Below are 23089 nucleotides of genomic sequence, written 5' to 3'. Positions count from 1 at the left end.
CAGTCTCCTGAGTAGCTGGGACTACAGGCATGTGCCACCATGCCAAAAAAATCTTTTGTAGAGATGCGGTGGGGGAGCGGGGGTCTCACTATGTTGCCCAGGCTTGTCTTGAACACCTAACCTCAAGCAATCCTCAGGCCCTGGCCTCCCAAAGTGTTGGGATTATAGGCATTAGCCATTGTGCCAGGCAAGCTATTTCCCCAAAAAACACTTTCTTACGGGATGGTCCCGGTCCGCCAGCATCTGAGTCACCTGGGATATCTGTTATGGAAGCAGGTCTCTGCATCATACTGCAGATTCAGTGAATTCAGCTCTGGGTCTGGGAACCTGCACTTCAGCAAGCGTCCCACCCACCTGCTCGGGGAGCCTGTGGGTCTCTTCCCTGAGAACTGTCTGCAGCCATCTATGCACCCACTCATCACCCATGAAAAAGATCATGCTTGTCCGAACAGCAAAACTGAGTATGTTTATTTTACACAAAGTACAATCCAGTATATGCAGAAAGGTACTCAGCATCAGTCGTGATCAATATCCTCTTATTTCCATTTGGTATGTCACTGAAAATCTGGCATACCACTTAGCTAAAAATCACATAAAACACCCCCTAGAGAAATCAAACTGATGTTTTTTTTTCCCCAAACAATAGATTTCCTCTTCATTAGTCAAATCTGATAGTGATATTCATTAATAAGGAAAACTGAAGTTTTCAAGCATCAACTCTGAATGGCAGAGACCCGACTGTTATTAGCCACCAAGAACTCAGAAGAGCAAAGAACTCAAGAAGAGGCAAGCAAGAGCACTATGGAAATTATATTCTTTTCCGTGAAATTCAGTCCCACAGTTATTTGATCAAGGGTCCAAGACAATGGAGAGGCAGCAAAGCTGCTGGGAGGGCCTGTTCACAGGCAGAAATGCACTGGCTGTGCCTCGCCCCACCGTGTCCTTCCGCAGGTGGGTTCTTCACTGGCTTCACTTTAACTTGGTCCTCTGGTCTCCCCACAGCTTCCTGGGAGACTTTGGGTTGTAATCTTTACAGTTCCAAGAATCAATTTTGGTTGAATGCAAGGGTAACATCCCCATCCAAAACAGGAATGTTCTCATGGTATGAAGGCCATTCTGTAGACTGCATGTATATATGTTTATATTTATATAGGCTCCTATGTGAGACAAACTTTCCTTCCTCTTAGCAAGAGAATACTGCACCCAGCAACACTGCTTTGGCTAGCTCTTTTTCCTGTATGGCCTCATGTGTGCGGCAATTGAAGCAGCTATTTCTCCCTTCCTCTTGTTCTGGCCATAATAATCTAGAAACTCACCATCTGGTCCAATCAAGTACATTATTATTGTGTGATCCACCTGCAGAGAAAAGGGGCGAGAGTGTGACAAAGATTACCAAAATAAGCTGCTTATTTCACTGAATGTATGCTGCAAGATAAGAGAACTTTACATTAATGCCTAAATAACCTTTGTAGCATCTACTATTTATGGAACAGGCTTAAACCTATTATAGCAAATTCCTAACAAAAATTGTCTAAAATCTTTTGTGTCCTAAACATCTGTACTGGTTATTGCTTGTCACATCAGCTGGAACCTGAAATTCTTTTGGTTTAATCCCTAACATATTTACCCACACACTCTCTGAGAAAAGAATTCACCTTCTAAGAAATAGCTGCTGCAGGCTTTCATAAAGCAGTCAATGTTTGTGGAATAGCAATGCTTGTTGAAAAATACCTTCGTTTTTGAGTAAGATATCTCCTCAGACCCTAAACATGTGACAAAGAGACATCACATGGAATTAATTGTTGGTGAAAAACTGCTTTCTTTAGTAAGTTCTTGGGTTTATTCCTTTATGTTTTAGAAAGAACTGGTTGTCATTCATGACTGCCAAAATTCTGCTTACCATGCTTTATGAGAAGAAATCAGAAAACTAATCACTAGTTTAAATAATCTATAAATTTGAACAATATTTAGTTTTAATATTAGTAATTCAAACAGAAACAGGAAAAGAAACATTTTTCTCCCCAAGGAAATTTTTGTCTCCTCCACTGAATAATCCTATCTGAAATCAATCCATCACCTGGAAAGCAAATCCTCACGAGCCACAAATGCTGCCCTCCCCACCGCCCCCCAACTCACGGAGTCATCTTAAAAATCACCTGGAAAGCAAATCCTCAGGAGCATAAAGGCTGCCCCCCCCAACCACAGAGTCATCGTAAACTCAGCATCCATTTTCCCAGCAAAATCCTAAAGTGGTCCCAGCTCTAACTTTAACTTAGTCATCAGTTTTTTTAGTTAGACACTTTCATAAAATCCAATTTTAAGTGAGATTTGGCACTTAGAGTCCTTGGAATTTATTGCAGGCTTGACTGCTATTTGGCAAGACAAAGAAAGACAGGAATGTGATTACAAATACCAAACTGGAGACACCTCCCAAACATACCCCAGCACGCATTATATGTCTGTGAGGGCATTAATTTTTATACACACATTCTTAAGATAGCAAATGGAAAGAGCACTTGCCTACCCACACAAGGGAAGAATGTACACCAAAAGAGCGCCAACAATTGGATTCCAAGTGCTGTGGGATAGTTCACTGTAGGAGCAAGACGGGGGGCTATGTTTCTCCACACATTTGATACAGAAGTCGGAATTAAGTCTCCAGTTCTCTCTTCAAGCCTTACTCTGTAGCTTACATCACTCTTTCTCCCTATTTCTGCCTTTTCTCTATTCTCTGTTAAAAAAACAAATTACAGTATGTGGGACTTATTTTCTGAGTGTTCTTAATATAAATTACCTTGTAGTACACAACAAAAATATTGTTTTATCTGTATCTGCCGAACTTGTCAGAGGTCACTCCTCAATATTCCTTTGGGTTGTGACAGAGCAAACTGACATTTATTCTAATATAGAGGTCTTCCAAGTTCTAGTACTTCCTTTATAGAAAAAGGACACTAGCATTAACTGACAAATTCTTTCACATGTCATCTTAAGCCATCTTAAGCCATGAAACAGGTATTCCCCACCTCTACAAATGATATCACAGGCTGCAGAGAGTAAATTATATAATTGGTAAGTGGCAGGCCTAACTTTAAAACCTAGAATCTGCCCAGCTTCAAAGTCCACAAACTTTTATCACCATGTTGCTTCTAGCTCCAGTTCTACTGGAGAGCAGCAACTCAGTTTTTTTTAGTGTGCAAGTTACATTTTAGTGTAAGTTATTTTTTTTGAAAAGGTAATATATGCACGTAGAAAAGGAATATCCAGTAAATTTATAAAATGAAAATGTCCCTCCCCCTCTTCACACCCAGAGTGCCCCAGTTTCCCTTACAGGGAACCAATGCCACCAGTTCCTTCTGTATCCTTCCAGAGAAATTCTCTGCATCTACTACGTGTATATATCCACTACCACTTATTTTTTATATACACAAGTAACAATATATTATACAGTACTTGCTTTCTCATTTAACAATATATTGGACATTGTTCTACATTAGATTATACACGTAGTTAAAAAATGGTTACTGGATTTTCAGTCTTTTCGCTTTACAAACAATGCCATAGGGTATATTTGTAGGATAAAGTCCAAAAAGTAGAATCTCTGGCCTAAAATGTTTATCACTTTAAATGTGAGAGATACTGTTAAACTGCCCTCTGAAGACGGTGTATGAGTTTAATTCCCATCAACAATGCATGAGATTGCCTGCTGTTCCAATTTTGACAATATATTTTCAAATTTTCTGACCACTGCTGAGCTAATAGAAAAATCTTACCTCATTATACAATTCACATTTCTTTTATTATGAAACTGAACATTTAGGTTTGAAAGCTATTTGTATTCTTTTTTCAAAATTATTTTCTAACTAATACCTATATAATAATATAGTATTATATATATAAAATACAATAATGTGCAGATCCAGCTTTCTATGGAATCCCAAATATTTGGTATACCCAGTTCGATCAGTGTGAAGAGTCCACTCAAAAGCCAGAAGCTTACCTTTTGTTGCTGTTGTTTGAGATTAAGAAAACTTCATTCCATTACCTCTCAACGTTAACCTTAAAGGTACCCCCTTACTTCCTGCAGGTCCTTAAATGTTAACAGAAGTTTCCCAAACCATCCTATGGATGAAAATCTGTGACCTCAAGTCATACTAATGAAAAACCTAAGAAGCTGGAGAGTGTCTCCCCCTATTGGATGATTTAGCAAATGTACAACAATGAATTCCTCATTGAATCTCATCAAAAGTCAAATTCTTATGGCAGTAGGCCAGTATTTCTCAAAATGGGGCCAAAGATACATTCTACAAGGTCCAAGAAGTCTCCATAAAACTTACATATTTTCATTTTCATTTGTAATTTAAAAAATTAATATCCATATTCTGGATGATCTGTGTTGTGGGTATAAATTTCAGTGCCCAGGCTTGTTTGCTCTATGATCTCACTGGCACCTAGCTGTCCACTGCTGTTACAGGCAGACATGAATATGATACATTCTTGCCAAATCAACACTAACCAGGCAAGGCAGGCTACACAATTAAAGGTTTCAAAGTATTTTAAATAGAAAATGCAGAGGGGCAGTTGAGTAGAGTTGGGTATGTGAAAGCAGTCTGACCAAAACCCCCTTCTTCTTGCCGTGAGCAGCACTTTGGTTTCAGCAAAATCTCTTGTCAATGTAACTGAATGTTTTCAATTTAAGTTTTGCAGGCTGTTTGGGTTCATTTGTACAACTGCTTTCTGATTTACGACTTTCTGACTCTGAGTTATGAGTTCTAAGCATAAGACTATGGAGTGTTACCTAGTTTAGGACTGTATACATTTAAACAATTTAATATAACTCATTTAATGCTGGAAATCAGACTGATGAGCTCATCTATTCCTGCTGTCATCATCAGATAAACTCAAAACCAGTTAATACAACTCTCTACAAAGAAAGAAGTCCGGAAAGTCCTTTTCCTATGGTTTCCTCTTTTGGCCACTGTGGCTCTCTGCTCTTCTCTCATTCTGCTAGAGCAGCAAGAGGAAAACAGAGGAGGGTCCCTCTACTTTCCTTACAATTAAGTCTTAAGGAAAAATGCTCATTTTTCTCATCTTTTACTCCAAGGAATCCAAGTTTCCCTAATACTACGAGGCAGCACACCTGGAAGACAAGATTACTGTGTAGGGTTAATTAAGGCAAACGGGCCAGAAGCTTGCTTTTAATTTAGGCTGTAGGCTCCAGAGGCACACGTGTTCCAGGTTCAAAGGGACAGAGAAACCATAGTTGGCTGTCGGGACAAAGCACTGCAGTGAGACATCCCATCCCCTCTGCACCTCAACTCTTGGGATGGGCCACGGGGAGCTGTTGGATCAGTGACTCAGGGTCCTGGCTATCTTTCTTTCTACAAAGACAGCTTCACAGCTAGAAAGGCTCTTACGATTACTTTGCCCAAACAATATTATAGAAAAAACAGAGTATGACAACTAAGAAAAAAACTGAAATAATGCTAAAATATAATGCTGACTCTTCATGTGATAGGAGAAAAATGTCCAAATTGAGAAGAAAATTGGTGGACAGTGGTGGTGCTAATGCCCTTTTTTGGTGCTTCACTGTGAAACCACTGACAACAAAACAAAAACAGTAACTTGGGCATGACTCTAAGGCTTCCGGGGCAGTGCTGATGAATATGAAGATAGTTAATGTAAGAGCTACACAAGTACAACAGAATTTCTGTTCCTTATCATTAAAAAGCACATATTTAACACCTAACTGTCCAAGGCATATAGTCAACGGGCAAATCAATCTTTTATCTTTTGCTTTTCAGAATTCTCATTCAACCAAAAAATGCAGTTCTCCATGGCCTAAAACTGGTTCTCCAAAAGAGCAATTTCTGATACCTCTATACTGGGGACACAGTGAGAACCAATACAATCTCTTTAAAATAAGTGTTGTTCCAAATGACGGCTTCTCTTTATTTCCACCATGGCACCCAAGTATCTGGTTTTAAACTGCCCTAAAATCCTGTATGCCACTATAAAACAGGCAATTGAATTATGAGAACATTGAATATAAATCAAACAATCATCTTTTAAAAAACATGCTTCTGGCCGGGCGCAGTGGCTCAGGCCTGTAATCCCAGCACTTTGGGAGGCTGAGGTGGGCATGGCAGACCACCTGAGGTCAGGAATTCGAGACCTTCTGGCCTCGCCTGGCCAACATGGCAAAACTCCTTCTCTACTAAAAATACAAAAACTAGCCGGGCGTGGGGGCGCATGCCTGTAATCCTAGCTACGTGAGAGGCTGAGGGAGGAGAATTGCTTGAATCCAGGAGGTGGAGGTTGAAGTGAGCCGAGATGGCACCACTGCACTCCAGCCTGGGTGACGGAGTGAGACTCTGTCTCAAAAATAAATAGAAAGTAAAAACCATGCTTCTATTATCCTTTCAAATACTCAAAATTCCTAAGGAGGCTGGGTGCGGTGGCTCACACCTGTAATCCCAGCACTTTGGGAGGCCGAGGCGGGTAAGGTCAGGAGTTCGAGACCAGCCTGGCCAACATGGTGAAACCCCATCTCTACCAAAAAATATAAAAAAGTAGCCAGGTGTGGTGGCACACACCTGTAATCCCAGCTACTTGGGAGGCTGAGGTAGGAGAATTGCTTGAATCTGGGAGGCAGAGGTTGCAGTGAGCCAAGACTGTGCCACTGCACTCCAGCCTGGACAACAGAGTGAGACTCCGTCTCAAAAAAAAAAAAAAAAAATTCCTAAGGACTTTGCAATAATCTTAGGTTTTCTCTCTTCTCAGAAGCCAGTCAGTCATTGAAAGCCTTATGACTATTTGGGATCTGGGAGCTGGTCCATGGGTTAAAACTGGAGCATTTACTCACTATGTAGTCTTCATCTTCGTCCTTGGGGCCAGGGCTGTAATACACTCTGTATGCTCTGGCCACTTCATCGACCTCTTCTCTTGTGCCAGTCAAGCCAACCAGTTTGGGAGAAAATTCTAAATAAAAAAATGAGAGAGACAGTGAAAAATGAGAAGCTAGTAAAACAACCATCTCTACTTCAAAAAATGTATCAGTTGTAAAGCAGCTCTACTGCCACTTTCTTCCTGAGTCTCCAAACATTTCTTCACGATTCAAAGGAAAAGGAGAAGAAATTCACAAAGAACAAATGAAAATTCTCCTTTGTAATATATAAGTCAAATCCTTTTATGACTATCTAGTAAAGACCTGGAGGGAATATTTTCTAATCACTTAAATCACATTTTAAATTGATTTTTAAAAAGTAGTCACATGTAGTTCTGAGATACACTAAAGCTTAAAAATATTATCATAAATTAAATACTATAACTTTTCATGGCATCATATGAGGAAAAAAATTTGCTTCACAACTAAGTTCATACCAGGTCAAAAGACCTGTATCTTATTTTCCTGCAAATAATTTCAACACTGGTATCAAGTTCTACTCTTTACTTCTGATTAAAAAAACTGGTCAATTAATTAATACTAGTCATCCCCAAATCGCAATCATAACAAAGTTCTGAAATAAGGGCAAATCATTCACAGCGTGTATCTGCTATTAAGTTTTTGGAATTTATGTAAGTGAACTGGTAGAGGTCACTTAAAACAACTGCATTCATCAAACTACTGAAATGACAGCCCAACATTTAACAGCAGCTCCTTTTTCTAAAGGTACAGAAGCCAATTTTTGTTCCTTGGATGAACTCATCATTCTAAATGAGAAGTTGTTCAGATTCTGAAGAGACAGGCTTTTTTTTTTCCGCTCTGAGCAAATAAAGAGAAAGGTGAATGAAGCCTTAGTCAGCTGCACAAACTTTTTTAAAAACTAAATTGCTGAAACTGCATTTTTTTCTAAAGACCAAGTCAAAGTTTTAAAAATCTCCCCAAAATGCAACTAGTAATGACTACATCATCAATCGCTATGTTCTGTTGAAAATTACCATAAAGTTTGGTGTTTTGGTTAGGTACAGCAACTCAAATGTCTACTCATTTGGGGATATTATGGTTTGGTTAGTAATATGTGATTTTTGCCAATATAACACATGTTTAAATTGAAGACTGTGCATAACTCAGTGAGTTCATAAATATCTGGTTTTTATTGCTTCATGAAATGACTATACTATTGCCCAAATTTCTGATAAACCTATAAACTGTAGATATAAATTATGCTTAAGTATACGTAGTAAAAACTCTAAACTTCAAGAAGAAAACATAAACCTTTGTAACCTTAGGTTAGGCAAAAATTTCTTACATACCAAACCAAAATCACTATATTAAAAGGACAAACTGATAAATTTGGACTTCATTAAAACTGAAAACTGCTGTTTGAAAGGCACTATTAAGACACTGAAATGACAAGCCACAGACTGGCAGAAAATATTTGCAAATCACATACCTAACTTGTATCCAGAATATAAATAATACCTATACACATAATGTGAAAACAAAGAACTCCATAAAAAGCGGTCAAAAGATATGAACAGACACTTCACTAAAGGTAATACAGATGGCAAATAAGAGCATACAAAGAAGCTTAACAGTCATTAAGAAAATGTATGCTAAAACCACAATGAGATATCACTAAGCACCTACTAGAGTGGCTAAAATTAAAAAGACTGGCCACACCAAGAGTGGTGACGCTGTGGAGGAGCTGGGACTCTCATATACTGCTGGCAGGAATGCAGAAATACACCATTTTGCAAAACAGGTTCTCAGTGTCTTAGAAAGTTAAAATACACCTACCATATGATCCAACCATTCCTATCCTATTTACTCAAAAGAAGTGAAAGCATGTGTCCACACAAAAACATGTACATAAATGTTCTTAGCAGCTTTATCTGTAACAGCCAATAAATGCAAAAAAACTCAAATATCCATCGGTGAACTATTAGTCAGCAACAAAAAGGAATGAACTATGTATGATACACAGAAAGTGCAGACTAATCTTTATCAATAGAAAGCAGTTCTGCAGATGGGAGATTGGGGAGGGAAAAAGGGAGGGATTAACAAGGGCAAAGGAAAACTTTTGAGGGTAACAAAAATTTCTTGACTGTGGGATGGTTTCAGTTACAAAAGGCAGCAAATTATATACTTCAAATATCTATACTTTATTGCATGTCAATTATACCTTAATAAATGTGTTAAAAGTAATTATACATACAGCAGATCCTTCATAAAACATATTTTAAATAACCTCAAAGTTTAGAAGATATGTATTTGAATGTGTCATATAATAAACATAAATATAAAACTATTCTTTAGTGCTTTTAACCAGTTATTAAATCAATGTTAACATAATTCAAATTCAGATTCCTGATTTTTAAGCACATATGCTGAAGAAACTTGAGTCTAGAGAAATTAAACTTGCCCACTCTTCACAGCTGGATTAGAACTTAAGCATCCACTCTCAATTCTACTATAATCTGTAGTCTACAAAAGTGCCTAACAGCTTTTAACCAGCATACAGAGATGTTTGATTGAAATTCCTCCATTGAAAGTAATGCCTTCCTTAGAAGCAGAAAAGACAATCCTAAAATTCCTATGAAACCACAATAGACCCCTAATAGCCAAGGCAATCTTAAGCAAAAAGAACAAAGCTGGTGGGATCACACTACCTGACTTCAAAACATAGTACAAAGCCATAGTAACCAAAACAGCATGGTACTGGCATAAAAACAGACACACAGATCAATGCAACAGAATAGAGGACCGAGAAATTAAGCCAACTGATTTCTGACAAAGACACCAAAAACATATGCTGGGAAAGGACAGTCTCTTCAAGAAACAGTGCTGGGAAAACGGGATATCCCTATGCAGTAGAATGAAACTAGATCCCTATCTTTATCATATACAAAAATCAAATATAAATGTAGGAAAGACAAATGGAAGACCTGCAACTATAAAATTAGTAGAAGAAAACATAAGGGAAACACTTCAGGACATTAGTCTGGGAAAAAATTTTATAGATAAGGCCTCAAGAGCACAGGCAACAAAAGCAAAAATAGGCAAATGGGGTTATATCAAAATAAAAAGCTTCTGCACAGCAAAGGAAACAATAAACAGAATGAAGAGACAACCTGGAGAATGGGAGAAAATATGTGCAAACTGTTTATCTGACTAGGGAGTAATATCCAGAATGTACAAGGAACTCAATCATCTCAACAGCAAAAAGACAAATAACATTTTTAAAAAGGGCAAATGATCTAGACATTTCTCAAAAGAAGGCATACAAATGGCCAACAAGTATATGAAAAAATGCTCAACATCACTAATCACCAGAGAAATGCACATCAAAACCACAATTAGGTATCTCATCCCAATTTGAATGACTATCACCAAAAATACAAAAAAATAAATGCTGACAATGATTCAGAACAAAGATACCTCATGCACACTGCTGATGGAAATGTAAATTAGTATAACCATTGTGGATAGCAGTATGGAGGTTCCTCAAAAAACTAAAAACAGAAAAAACAGAACTGCAATACAATGCAGGAATCTCACTACTGGGCATATATCCAAAGGAGACGAAAACAGTATATTGAAGAGACGTCTGCATTCCCATGTTTACTACGGCACTAATCACAAAAGCCAAGATATGAAATCCAACAGTACTCATCAACAGGTGACTGGATAAAGAAAATGCAGTATACATACGTCATGGAATACTACCCAGCCATATAAAAGAATGAAATCCTGTCATTTGTGGCAATGGAGATGAGCCTGGAGGATACTACTAATACGTTAAATGAAAAAAGTCAGGCACAGAAAGATAAATACTGCATATTCATATTCATACGTAGAAGCTAAAAAAATTGATCTCATAGAAGTAGAGAGAAGAACTGTGGATACTAGAGGCTGGAAAGGGTAGGGGAGGATAGGGACTCTGTACCCCATAAATACGTACATCTGTTATGTGTCAATTAAACAACAGTTACGTGTTTGTCATAGTAAATGTTTTATTTATTTTTAAGATGGAGTCTAGCTCTGCTGCCCAGGCTTAAGTTCAGTGGCATGATGTCAGCTCACTGCTACCTACACCTCCCGGGTTCACACGATTCTCCTGCCTCAGCCTCCCGAATAGCTGGGACTACAGGTGCGTACCACCACGCCTGGCTAATTTTTGTATTTTTAGTAGAGATGGGGTTTCACCATGTTGGCCAGGCTGGTCTCAAACTCCTGACCTCAGGTGATCCGCCCACCTTGGTCTCCCAAAGTGCTGGGATTACAGGCCCACCGTGCCCGGCCTGTCACAGTAAATGTTTTAAATTTATAAAACATGCACTGAGTTCAAAATATGTTTATATTTAATTATTCATCTTTAATCTCCCAATGAACATACTTCCAGAATATATGTTTGTTCTAATTTTACAAAGGAGAGAATGAGTTATAGCACTGGAATTAGAAGCAATGTGTCCTTACTCTCAATTCAAGGCTCGATTAACTTAGTTGATACATGAAGGCCAAGTTCAAATCCTTTCTCTGTGACAAAATATAAAGAGCACTGCATCAGGAATTGAGAAACCCATTTCTTACTTATGCACTGACTATCCACAATAACAATTCCTAGCTTCACCTTTTTATTCACCCATAAAATTGGTGATAATACCATTTGTCCTATTTCACAAGGCACTGTAAGGTTCAAATGAACTGATATTTTAAAAACTTTAAAGCTAACTAAATGTAAAGTATTATTAAAAAAAACGTACCTTTCACGTAATTTGCGATGGCTTCTTTTGTGTCCCTCTCTGGGTCAATGCTGATGAAAAGTGGAGTTAGATCTGGCAGAGTTGTAATGCTATCTGAAAGAGAGTTCCAATTAGTCCGTATTCACACCCTAAGGGAAAAGACAAAGAAAACCAGCAATAACAGGAGAGTATAGGACGTGCTGGACAGCCAGGTGTTTTGGAAACAGATGGACATCTTAACATTCAGGTGAAGAGGAAGAGGACAGGGAAGGGGATGGGGATGGGATGGCCTTTAGGAAGAGGAGACCCATACACAGTAGTATTATGTGTGGTGGATAATACAAGGTTACATATCCTATCAAATGCCTGCACCAGCGCATAAATGTTCTTCCCCTGGATAATGTCATGTGGCTATCTTATCTCTTAATCCACTCCAGTATCTGTAGTTTTTTTCACTCCCACCATATCTCAAGGGAAAGAAGGTAAATTGTTAATAAGAACTGAATATCCTGAAATAATTCACTGTATGGAGGAGGCACCCTTCCTTCTTACTGGTACTAGTAAAATGCCACAGACTGCAGACCATTGCAAATATTTCCTAATTTAATTGTCACAATCGGTGGGGAAGAGGCAATGGCGGCATCAGTGATGCAAAGGAAGGGACACAAAAGCAGAGTTAAGGGAGACCACACTGACATTTTTAAGTGACCTAATATTTAACATCAAAACAAGCTTCCTTCAGTGGAGAATAAGGTCACAAGATTCAAAGCAACAAACAAGCCAAATGCTGAGATTTTATGTTCTTACAAATCACATAATTGCAAAACCCCACCTAACAATAATACAAGGCTGTGAAAAACCTGGTAACATTAAGTAAACATATACTTTGTGTAGTTACTGATGGCTTTCTTACCTATTTCATCCACGACTTGAATCATCTTTTCTAGTTCTTCTGGACAGACGTCAGGGCAATGAGTGAAGCCAAAATAAATCAATAACCACTGACCCAAGTAGTCCTTGTCAGTTTTACGCTCCCCAGTATGAGTTGTGAGGGAAAATGGTCCCCCAAGTAAAGGCTTGCCGATGTGTCGCTGCCGTTCCTTCTCTAACTCTTAAGGAGACACAAAGAGAGTCAATTTATCCAGAGGTGCTCAAATACCTGACATATGGCCAGTACTATGCTACTCATGGTGGGGGCACAAAATGTGGAAAAAACAGTTTCAGTTTTCAAGAAGCTAAAAAAATCTTTTCAGAAAAATAGGCACAAAACATTAAAACAAAATCAAATGAAATGCTACGGTATGTTGTAAAGAAGGAAAAAATATTTCTTCTTTTTCAGGAACAATTCAGTCCTAAGCCTTAGGTGTGTCCATGCTGAGGGAAGGGAGGGGCCGCAGTGGCCTAGAGCTGAATGTCTGAACAAGTGGGATGCGGTGGGTGGCCTGGCATAGGGAGTCTGATCCTGAGGGTGCTGAGGAGGGCAGCTGCGTGGGGAGGTGATAGTGGTGATGGGACCTTAGTTACACACAGGAAATTGATGAAATAAATGAATATATTAAAGACAAGAGAGTTATAATAGGAAACGAAGTCAACTATGGAGAGACAGAGAGCTAGGCTGAACCCTGTGGTACTGGAAATACACTGGAGGTACTAGTGTGAACTTCTATCTATATAGATATAAAATAAATATAGATGGACATAAATACATCTATTTTCTTCTCACCACGTCCACTGAGAGGACCAGAGAGTAGACACACTCCAAGAACCATGAGCCCAGAACCTGACTTCTAAATATCATTCTTCACTAAAAGGAGACAGCTTTTTGGAGAAATGGCTGATATCAAGGTTGCGGCAAAGAAAGTGTAAAATGAGGCTGGAACCTCTTGTTGTGGCAGAAGGAAAGCAGAACTCAGAGAATATGGGAGACGTGTCAAAGACACAGAAGCCTGCTCCAAGGGGGCTCCCGCTGATCAATATGGGACAACTTGGGCATCAAAATAAAGAGAATATGGATTAAAACTGAATGAATATATAGCAAACAAGTCCACAGATATAAATAAATGAATACATTGATAGTGTGATGGGGAACAGAATATGTAAGTATACGTATGTCAATACAAATCACGAAAGACCATTACATGAGTAACTTTTCAGTAGAAAACCTGTTAGACACACATTAATCAAGAGATCAAACTGGACATTATCAGTAATGGGACAACTGGTACTATGTGGTATCTGACCAGATGCAAGGAGAATACAGCATCACTTTTGTGATATTCCTGCCAAAGGTACACAACCCGAATGACCTGAATGAGGAAACATCAGACAAATCCAAGCTAAGTGGCATTCTACAAAATAACTCTCCTGTAACTGTCAAAGCTGTCAAGGTCATGGGAGTCAGTCAAAGCCTAGGAAATTGTTTCAGATGAAGGAGGCTAAGGTGAACAGTTAGGTACAAGCTGGTGTGGTTCTGAAACAGATCCTTTTGCTATGAAAGACATCAAGTAGCAAAACTCGGAAGACTGAATTGTAATCCAGCCTGGGCAACAGGAGCGAAACTCTGTCTCAAAAAACAAATAAACAAAACCCCGAAGATTGTGTGAAGACTGAACAGTAGGAAAATTATCAGTGTTAATTTTCTAATTTTGATGGTTGTATTGTGGTTATGTTGGAGAAGGTCCTTGTTCGTAGGAAATACACCAAAAAGTGTTTAGAGCTAATGAGGCAACATGTCAGCAAATAAATACTCTCAAATTATTTAGGAAGACTTTCAGATTATTTCATAATACACTTTTTAAATAAAACAAATGTTAGAATTGCACTTGAAATTCCAAACTAAAGTCAGAAAAAGCTTCCATATTCTAGAATTTTCCCGCCACAACTTTCCTAGCTTTTGTTTCCTTGTGAAACTAAAGGAACTTACTGCTTATTAGACTATGAAAGTCTTACCAATACCACTTATTATGCCAAAGAGTCTCTCATATATACATATGTCAGTACAAAACTTACACTGCTAAGTTCCTAAAGCCTATGAATTCCCAGATTTAATCATTAACCTTTGTATATAATGTTATCAAAAGAGCCTCCAAAGAACGGAAAGATTTAAGCAATGCTTCACCAAATCTTAAAAGTTCTAGGATATTCACTAAAATATAAAGTTCTTATAAACAATTTCTAAATATTTCAAGATGCTAATCCAGAGCAGTTCCTGGCATTTCCTGACCAGGCTCTTTTCACCTCCCCCTCATCCACAGAGAGCATGCAATATCTACTTGCACTATGCTCCTTGCCTGATCTCTAGGAAGCCTTCTCAAATCTCAAGGCTGGGCCTTGCTTTTGATCTCAGAACATGGTAAGCTTCCTTCTGGCCTGGAAGAATCGCATCTAGTAAAATCCTTTACTTCAGTGTCTGTTTCCCTGCCGTGTGCACCTCAAAGGCTGGACTGCATCTTAGTCATCTTAGTACCCTCCAGATTTCATCTTGCCCAGTCAAATCTATCCACAGTATATCTTTTAACATTGTTATGCAGTGGTATCCTAGCTTGGATCCTGGAACAGATAAAAGACATTGATAGAAAAACAAGTGAAATCCAAATATAATCTGTAATTTAATAGTTGTGTGACATTTTAAATTTCTTAGTTATGAAAAATGTGCCATGGTTATACAAGATGTTAATATTAGGGGAAGCTGGGTGAAAGGTATATAGAACCTATGCTATCTTTGCAATTTTTTTGGTAAATCTAAAGTTGTTTCAAAACAAAAAGCTAAAAAACAACAAAAAAGGTGCTAGTCCACAGCCAGGAAGAACTTTATACGGGGCTGAGCAGATGATATCTACTTACTCTCTGCCTTTTCTTTCTTGATGTGCTTCATTCCGGCCAGTAAAGCTCCTCCAATAGCAAATGTGATTGCTAAAGACTTCCAGGAAACAGGCTACTGGGGCAGGGATTTCAAACATAAAAATTCTAGTAAGATGCAAACATTTAACCATATAAACTTATGACAGTAGTTTTTAATATACATACACACAGGCCATGATGTTGTTAAATATGCAAAATGTTTCAGGGATGAGAAAATGCTCAAAGTTTTGTGGATGCGGTTAGGTCTGCGAACAGAGGCATTCATCTCCAGGGGAAAGTTCCCTAAGTCAGTTCTCTTCATTTAAATGAAAAAAACAAAAACAAAAACAAAAAAACAAAAAACCTCAAGTACCATGATTGTTACAGCGTGACCCTGGCTCCAGTCGTGACTTAAAAACCAATTATGGCCCGGCGCGGTGGGTCACGCCTGTAATCCCAGCACTTTGGGAGGCCGAAGCAGGTGGATCACCTGAGGTCGGGAGTTAGAGATCATCCTGGCCAACATGGTGAAAACCCATCTCCACTAAAAATACAAAAATTAGCCGGGCGTGGTAGCGGGCCCCTCTACACCGGAGGCTGAGGCAGGAGAATCGCTTGAACCCGGGAGGCGGAGGTTGCAGTGAGCCGAGATCGGGCCATTGCACTCCAGCCTGGGCAAAAGAGCAAAACTCCGTCTCAAAACAAAACAAAAACCAAAAATCCAAACACACACACAAAAAAAGCAATTATCTGCTTATGCTGATACTGAGACAAACAGACCAAACGAAATTTGGGAGGTTAACCTAACTCTGGCTTCCAGAAGTAACAAAGCCAAAGTAGAAGAGGCATCTAAAAGTGGAGCTTCTTGCAAATTACATCCATTATTTCTTTGTACCCTTATTCAACTCCCCAGATGAAGATGATGTTGGCCAACTAGGCCTAACTCATTAACCTTCCCGTAGCTCCGAAAACCCACTTCTCTTACCACAGGGTAGTGGCTCTCAAGCTATTTCTGGATCAGAACTAGAACTTGAGAGAACCCCAAGAAAAAGGCATATCCACACATAACTAAGTTCCACTTTTTCTTTCAATTTCAATGTATACATGGAACTCTGGATGGGGCTCAAGTGACAAATTATAAAAGTCCTCTGACTTCTCAATCACAGTAAACTTTAGGTTCACACCCTTAAGAAAACCGGAAACTTAATTTTTTTTTTTTTTTGCTGGAAACGCTAACATAAAATCCAAGTCGGGGCATCCAGCCACGTGGAGAGGGTGTAAGGTCTCAAGTTCTCTGTGGAGAACTGGGACTACCCGCAAGGCACGGGAAATGCAGGATGAAATTCCATGAGCAGGTAAGGCGCGCAAGCTGAGAACAACTTTAGGGGAGGCGGAGTAGTGTCTGAGGTTACGACCAAGTGGGATGTGGCCGCTGGGCTGGCCGACAGCCGCGACGAGCACCAGAAGGGTTCCAGGTGTGGACTCACCCCGGGCTTCGAGGGGCGCGTGGAGTCTCTGGGGCCCTTCTGCGACCACGGGGGTGGCGGCCTCGCCGTGCTGAGGGGCCGGGTTCCCAGACAGTAGCCAGGGCGCCCCGAGGCACGCCACGCCTCCGCTTGCCGCGCGCAGAACTGCCTCAGCAAGACTCTCGCAGTCCGCTCGGCTGGGTCCCAAAGCTCGAGTCCGCGAGGCAAGAAGCGCCAAAGTTGGCCACCCAGAGGCCGCATAACTCGTCCAGGTACTAGCACCAGCATCGCCATGAACCTCGGAGACCGGGTCTCCTTTGACCCTCCCCGCGATTTCCGGTAGTTCCGCTTCCTCCGGAAGTCCGAAGGAGCCGCTCTGTCGGTCTCGCTCGTTGGTGGCGCGGTTACAGAGCCCGTTGTCAGGAGCCTTTCAGCCCAGGGGCCGGCGCACGGTAGGTAGTTCCTTGTGGCTGGAGGCGGGTCCGGCGCGGGCTGGGCGGTGCTGCGGCGCCGCGGGACATCGGGACATCGGGACAGCGGAGCCCCGGGAAGGGGGTTGCCTTAGGGGTCCAGGTGCGCGGCTGGGCCGAGGCCAGGCGGCCCCAAGCGCTGGGGGCGCCCCGCCTTGGTCGTGGGCTTCGGTGACCACAGCTAGCTCCTCTCCCCGGGGACACCCCCACCTCGGAGGAGAGAACACACTGCCTAGAGACCCACGGGACTGGGCAGCCCCCATAACCCTACCTTGTCTGGCCGACTTTGTCAACCTCGTCCTGCCGGCCAAGAGGAAGTGCAAGAATGTTGACTCCTTTACATCTTTGAAATAGAAACCGACCCATTGCGATTGAAATAATCTTTAACTTAAAAAAATGGCTAATTAGGATAATTTGAGTGGTTAGGGTGGTCTGGAAGAACTTTAAATGCCCAGCGCTTCTAGTTATTTAATATTATAATGTAACCTAATTAATAAAGCATAGCAGTGTATAAAGAAGTATAGACGACATGATATTCCATTCCTTAAGTTAGTCTTCCTGGGCCCCAGTTTCTTAAAATACTCTCACGGACCCCCTTGCTCCCTAAGTTTCGTTATTTGAAGTTTGTTATGGGTTCCTCATCTGGAACTGCTTATGTTCCTTGTTAATGAGGCCAAGAGCATTCGTAGGTTTTTCGTTCTTTGTGAAAGTTTAACTTCATTCCATCTGCCTGTATTTATATCTTAATATCCGCAATATTAACCACTCCCTCCCCGCCCCTACCTCGGTGGTTGCTTTGCAAAATACAGAAAAATAAAAAAAGGAAAAATCGTCCTCTAATTATCTTCCTTAACTACAGATCCCGCTCCTGTGTGGCTTTTTTTTTTCCCCATGGGACCGACACTGAGTAGGAGAAACTCGTGCTCTGATGATTGTTGGACCAGATCATGGTTGGTTTGCTTGTTTTCTATGAGTTGGCCAAGCTAGCCAGCTGTTCTGTTCTCTAACCCAGTATCGGAGCATAGTGTTACCTGTGTTTCTTGATTCGCGGTTGGACTAGAATTTTCAGAAATTTCTGCCAAAGTTCTTAAATGTTTGTTCAGCACTTCAAGTCGTTAATCAAACTATTTTTTTCCATCTTATAGTTGCCTGTGGGTAAGATTTTTACTCTTTTTTTTTTTTTTTTTTTTGAGACAGAGTTTCGCTCTGTTGCCCAGGCTGGAGTGCAGTGGTGCGATCTCGGCTCACTACAAGCTCTGCCTCCCAGGTTCACGCCATTTTCCTGCCTCAGCCTCCCGAGTAGCTGGGACTACAGGCGCCTGCCACTGTGCCCGGCTAATTTTTTGTATTTTTAGTAGAGACGGGGTTTCACCGTGTTAGCCAGGTTGGTCTCGATCTCCTGACCTTGTGATCCACCCGCCTCGGACTCCCAAAGTGCTGGGATTACAGGCGTGAGCCACGGCGCCCGGCGATTTTTACGCTTTTATCTTTGTGTATTTGTTTGCCCAGGGATAATTTTTTCCTCTAATTGACAAAAAGACATAAAAGTACCTTGTGTAGTCAGGCAAGTAGCATATAAAAATTATTGTTCATCTCTAATTGCCCAATTGTAGGTTACCTGATCAGACACCCAAATTAAGATTGAAGTCAGTGTTTCTAGCTGATCTATTAAATTGTATTTGCAAAAGTGCTTCTTTTAGTAGCAACTTCTTCATGTTAATTTTGTAATATTAAATAAAATACTATCATTGAAAACAGTTCTTGGGGCCAAATGTGGTGGCTCACGCCTGTAATCCCATCACTTTGGGAGGCTGAGGTGAGTGGATCACTGGAGCCTAGGAGTTTGAAGCTGCAGTGAGCTGTGATGGGGCCACTGCCTTCCAGTCTGAGCAACAAAGCAAGACTCTGCCTCTAAAAAATAAATAAAATAAAAATAAAATAGTTCCTGGCTCAAAGTAGGTGTTTTATAACTGCATTTTGGATGAATTGCTAGTAACACCGGAGCCTGATGGCAAGGACCCATGAAACTTTAGTGCCAGAAGGCGCCTACAGTGTTATCCCGTATAAACCTTATCACTTTTATTACTGCTGTGAAACCACCAAAGTCACCAAATGAGGTTTATGTTTTGTTTTCCAAGTTAGATATTTTTCTTTTTTCTTTTTTTTTTTTTTTTGAGACGAAGTCTCCCTCTGTCGCCCAGGCTGGAGTGTGCGGTGGTGCGATCTCAGCTCACTGCAACCTCCGCCTCCTGGATTCAAGGGATTCTCTTGCCTCATCCTCCCGAGTAGCTGGGACTACAGGCGCGTGCCACTACGCCTGGCTAATTTTAAAAAATATATATTTTTAGTAGAGACGGTGTTTCACCGTGTTAGCCAGGACGGTCTCGATTTCCTGACATCGTGATCTGCCCACCTCGGCCTTCCAAAGTGCTAGGATTACAGGCTTGAGCCACCGCACCCGGCCCCAATTTAGATATTTTTCTTGAGAGAAGCAGGGCATGGATTAGTATCATCTGATATTGCTTCTATCAATAGTGATCAGATTTTGTTCTTGACATAACTTTAGGCTGGTTTGACTGGGACAGCTAGGCCCTAACTTTCTGTGAACTTCCCAGCACCCTAATGTGTTTACTTCATTTTTGTTCCAGACCCCTGCCCCTTGTGCCTAACTCCTAACCACAAACATTTCCTGCCCCAACTTAACTTTCCTTTTGGTATGGTCTCTGCGTAGAAAACATTTGCTGCACCCTTAGGCTAGGAGCCTCTGTTACAATAGTTTCTCTTAATAAAGTCTCTTTATTAATCTCTAGACTTTCCCTGCTGCCCCCTTCACCTTTGACAATAGAGTGAAGGAAACATACTTTTTTCAGGGTAGAGCTACTTCTTTTACAAGTTCATTATTGATGCTTGAAGGCTTTCCACAAGGAACTTCAGCCTTCTGCCAATCTTAAATATTGGAAAAGTTTTATTAGTAAGATCTTGTAGCAACTTTTCAGTAATTAAGCATCCTTGGGTATGGGAGGCCTGAGGCAGGTGGATCACTTGAGCTTAGGAGCTTGAGACCAGCCTGCCTGGGCAACATGGCAAAATCCTATCTCTACAAAAGAAAAAAAAAAAAAGCCAAAAAAAGTCAGGTGTGGTGGTACATGCCTGTAGTCCTAGTTACCAGAGAGGCTGAATTAGGAGGATCACTTGAGCCCAGGAAGTCAAGGCTACAGTGAGCCATAATTGCACCACTGCACTCCAGCCTGGGCAACAGAGCCAGACCCTGTCTCAGAAAAAAAAAAAAAAAATCTCTTATGCCTAAGGTGGTTTTCTCAAAATGCTGGCTGCTTATCCTGTACCATGACTTCATAGGAATTTTGAGAGCAACTCTTATAAACTTTTCTACATTATTCTCTTCTATTAAAATGTTGCAGTAGTTTCAGTTATCTGAGGCTCATTGGACAGATTTTCAGATATATAATTTTAAAATTATTTTCTTAACATGCATATGGTACTTTATGGTTTACAGAGATTTACAGAGTAATAGTTTAATGTGATCATAACTCAGTTGAAGCTCACAATAACCTGTTGAGGGTTATTTTGCTCCAGGAAACATGAAGACTGTAATTTAGTTCTGGGTCTTCCATTTCAAAGCTTTCAGCACTTCGTAATACCTCTTTAAAACTTAACGTAGCATATAATAAATGGTGCAGGCAGACTTTGAAAACAAAGTTCACTAAAAACTTGCCATTCTCCTTTCTATTCAAAAGCAAATTATTTCCTTAGGTCTTCTAATTTTTCCAGATTTGATTTTCTCTAAATTTTTGAATTTTTCTTTTTTAAAACTTCATACATACTTTTTTTTTTTTTTTGAGATGGGAGTCTCGCTTTGTTGCCCAGGCTGGAGTGCAGTGGCATGATCTCTGCCCACTGCAAGCTCTGCCTCCCAGGTTCATACCATTCTCCAGCCTCAGCCTCCTGAGTAGCTGGGACTACAGGCGCCTGCCACCACACTCGACTAATTTTTGTATTTTTAGTAGAGACGGGGTTTCACCATGTTAGCCAGGATGATCTCGATCTCCTGACCTCATGATCCGCCTGCCTTGGCCTCCCAAAGTGCTGGGATTACAGGCGTGAGCCACCACGCCTGGCCTATATATACATTTTTAAACATACATAAAAGTAGTTAGAATAAACCTCATGCACCCATTCCTAGCTTCAACAATTATCCTCTACTCACTGATTTTTTTTGTATCTGTATTTGATGGAGGGAGGGAGCTATTTTGAAAAAATTTTCTGACATTAGAATGCTTATTAATTCTAAGTTTCCTCACTGGAGGTGGCTTTGAGTTTTTGATCTCGCTGTTCACCAGGACCAATTTTTCTGAGCTCCCCCAACATCTCCCTGAACCAAGAAAGGAAAGGCTAAACTCACTAGGAGAGTCAATTCTCTGACCACCTGCTTCGTTTTGCGCTGCCGTACTCACTTCTGATCCTGTCTGTCTTTCCCTGAATATGTTTCTGAAATCTGAAATGCCCGCAAATCAGAAACTTGAGCACCAACATGAAGCTCAAAGGAAATGTTCATTGGAGCATTTTGGATTTTGGATTTTCAGATTAGGAATGCTCAACTGTTAAGTATATTCCAAAATCTGAAAAAGTCCGAAATCTAAAACACTTCTGGTCCCAAGCATTTTGGATAAGGGGATACTAACCTTATTTTCAAAAGCCGTGTATATTCAACACTTTGGATCTCTCTTTTTACCCCAGAACACATTGCTATTTTGAAGTGTGTGCCCCTTGGTGCTTCTCTCCACATTAACTTTCCTTAAAAATTGCCAGTTCTTAGGATAGCCTTGAGTTTTTCTAAACTGAACTGTGTTCCAGTGGAAGGTGTATTTGAGAGGATTTTGGTATCAAATGACAGAAAATCAATTTGATTTAGCTTTAAGCCCAGGAGAATTTATGTGCTGATATGTGTAACTAAATGACCAGAGATAGTTCTAGCAGGGACAGGTGAATTTAGGTATTCAACTAATGTTTTCAGAAATTTCCGTCTTTCCGTCATTCAGAATTGTTTCCTTCTGTGTTGGATTTCTTATCAGTTCATTTTTCTCCAAAAATTGAAGCCTCAGTTGATCAGCGTAGGAGACATAGCGACTACTTTTGCTAGAAGTGCCAGCGCCTGTCCCAGGGCTGATGCTTATTGTGACCTTGCTTGAAATACATGCCTACCCCTAACTGGCCAGAGAAAACTGGGCTTTTATGGGCCAGGTTTGGGATATGTGTCTGCTATTTCACTTCCCCAGCCAGTGAATGGGGATGGAGGTCAGACCACAAGAACTGAGATTGGGGAACTGGATAAATGCGTAGAGAAAAATTGGGGTGCTGTCACCTTAAGAACAGGAAATGAATGCTGGGTAGGCAAAAGTAACAGCTGTCTACTGGAGAGAAGATCCAATTCATTGGGACTAAATCCCCTCTAGGAGATCCACAATACATATTATCACCATAAAGGCTCTGAGTTTAAAGATAAAAACAAGCTCACTTGGTAGGGGATAAGATCACCCCCAGAAATAGTTTTCTCTTAACCTTGGTGATAATATTCATGTCATATACTTGCTAAGTTATCTTCTGATTTGA

General features: G+C 40.4%; 3 protein-coding genes across 8 annotated transcripts in view; 1 reads left to right on the top strand and 2 right to left on the bottom strand.

Moving 5' to 3' along the window:
- Positions 1–443: 443 nt before the first annotated feature.
- Positions 444–17521, bottom strand: SCO1 (synthesis of cytochrome C oxidase 1). Of its 2 annotated transcripts, none has more exons than XM_055258326.2 (6): positions 17013–17521; positions 15529–15619; positions 12599–12796; positions 11707–11799; positions 6863–6978; positions 444–1356 (listed from the first exon to the last, which is right to left on the bottom strand). In XM_055258326.2, exons 1-6 carry the CDS (start codon positions 17283–17285, stop codon positions 1222–1224), a joined length of 906 nt encoding a protein of 301 aa, XP_055114301.1. In that variant the 5' UTR covers positions 17286–17521; the 3' UTR covers positions 444–1221. The 2 variants fall into 2 exon arrangements, with proteins under 2 accessions (XP_055114301.1, XP_063484405.1); XM_063628335.1 differs by lacking the exon at positions 444–1356 and adding an exon at positions 1363–2731 and having other exon boundaries at positions 17013–17335.
- Positions 17314–23089, top strand: part of ADPRM (ADP-ribose/CDP-alcohol diphosphatase, manganese dependent) — a 144783-nt gene continuing 139007 nt past the window's right edge. For 4 of the 5 annotated variants that reach the window (XM_063628334.1, XM_063628333.1, XM_055258325.2 and 1 more), the window contains exon 1: positions 17314–17443. The gene's annotated coding sequence lies outside the window, so the exon portion shown is untranslated. The remainder of the gene's footprint in view (positions 17444–23089) is intronic. The other variant, XM_055258323.2, reaches the window with a different exon arrangement.
- Positions 17721–23089, bottom strand: part of TMEM220 (transmembrane protein 220) — a 32900-nt gene continuing 27531 nt past the window's right edge. The window contains exon 6 of the mRNA XM_063628336.1: positions 17721–17804. Coding sequence (XP_063484406.1) covers positions 17729–17804 — 76 coding nt within the window. The 3' untranslated portion in view covers positions 17721–17728. The remainder of the gene's footprint in view (positions 17805–23089) is intronic.

The sequence above is a fragment of the Symphalangus syndactylus genome, chromosome 20 (genome assembly GCF_028878055.3).
Source record: "Symphalangus syndactylus isolate Jambi chromosome 20, NHGRI_mSymSyn1-v2.1_pri, whole genome shotgun sequence".
In the NCBI taxonomy this organism is placed as follows: Eukaryota; Metazoa; Chordata; class Mammalia; order Primates; family Hylobatidae; genus Symphalangus; species Symphalangus syndactylus.
This window is presented reverse-complemented; position numbering and strand designations above follow the sequence as displayed.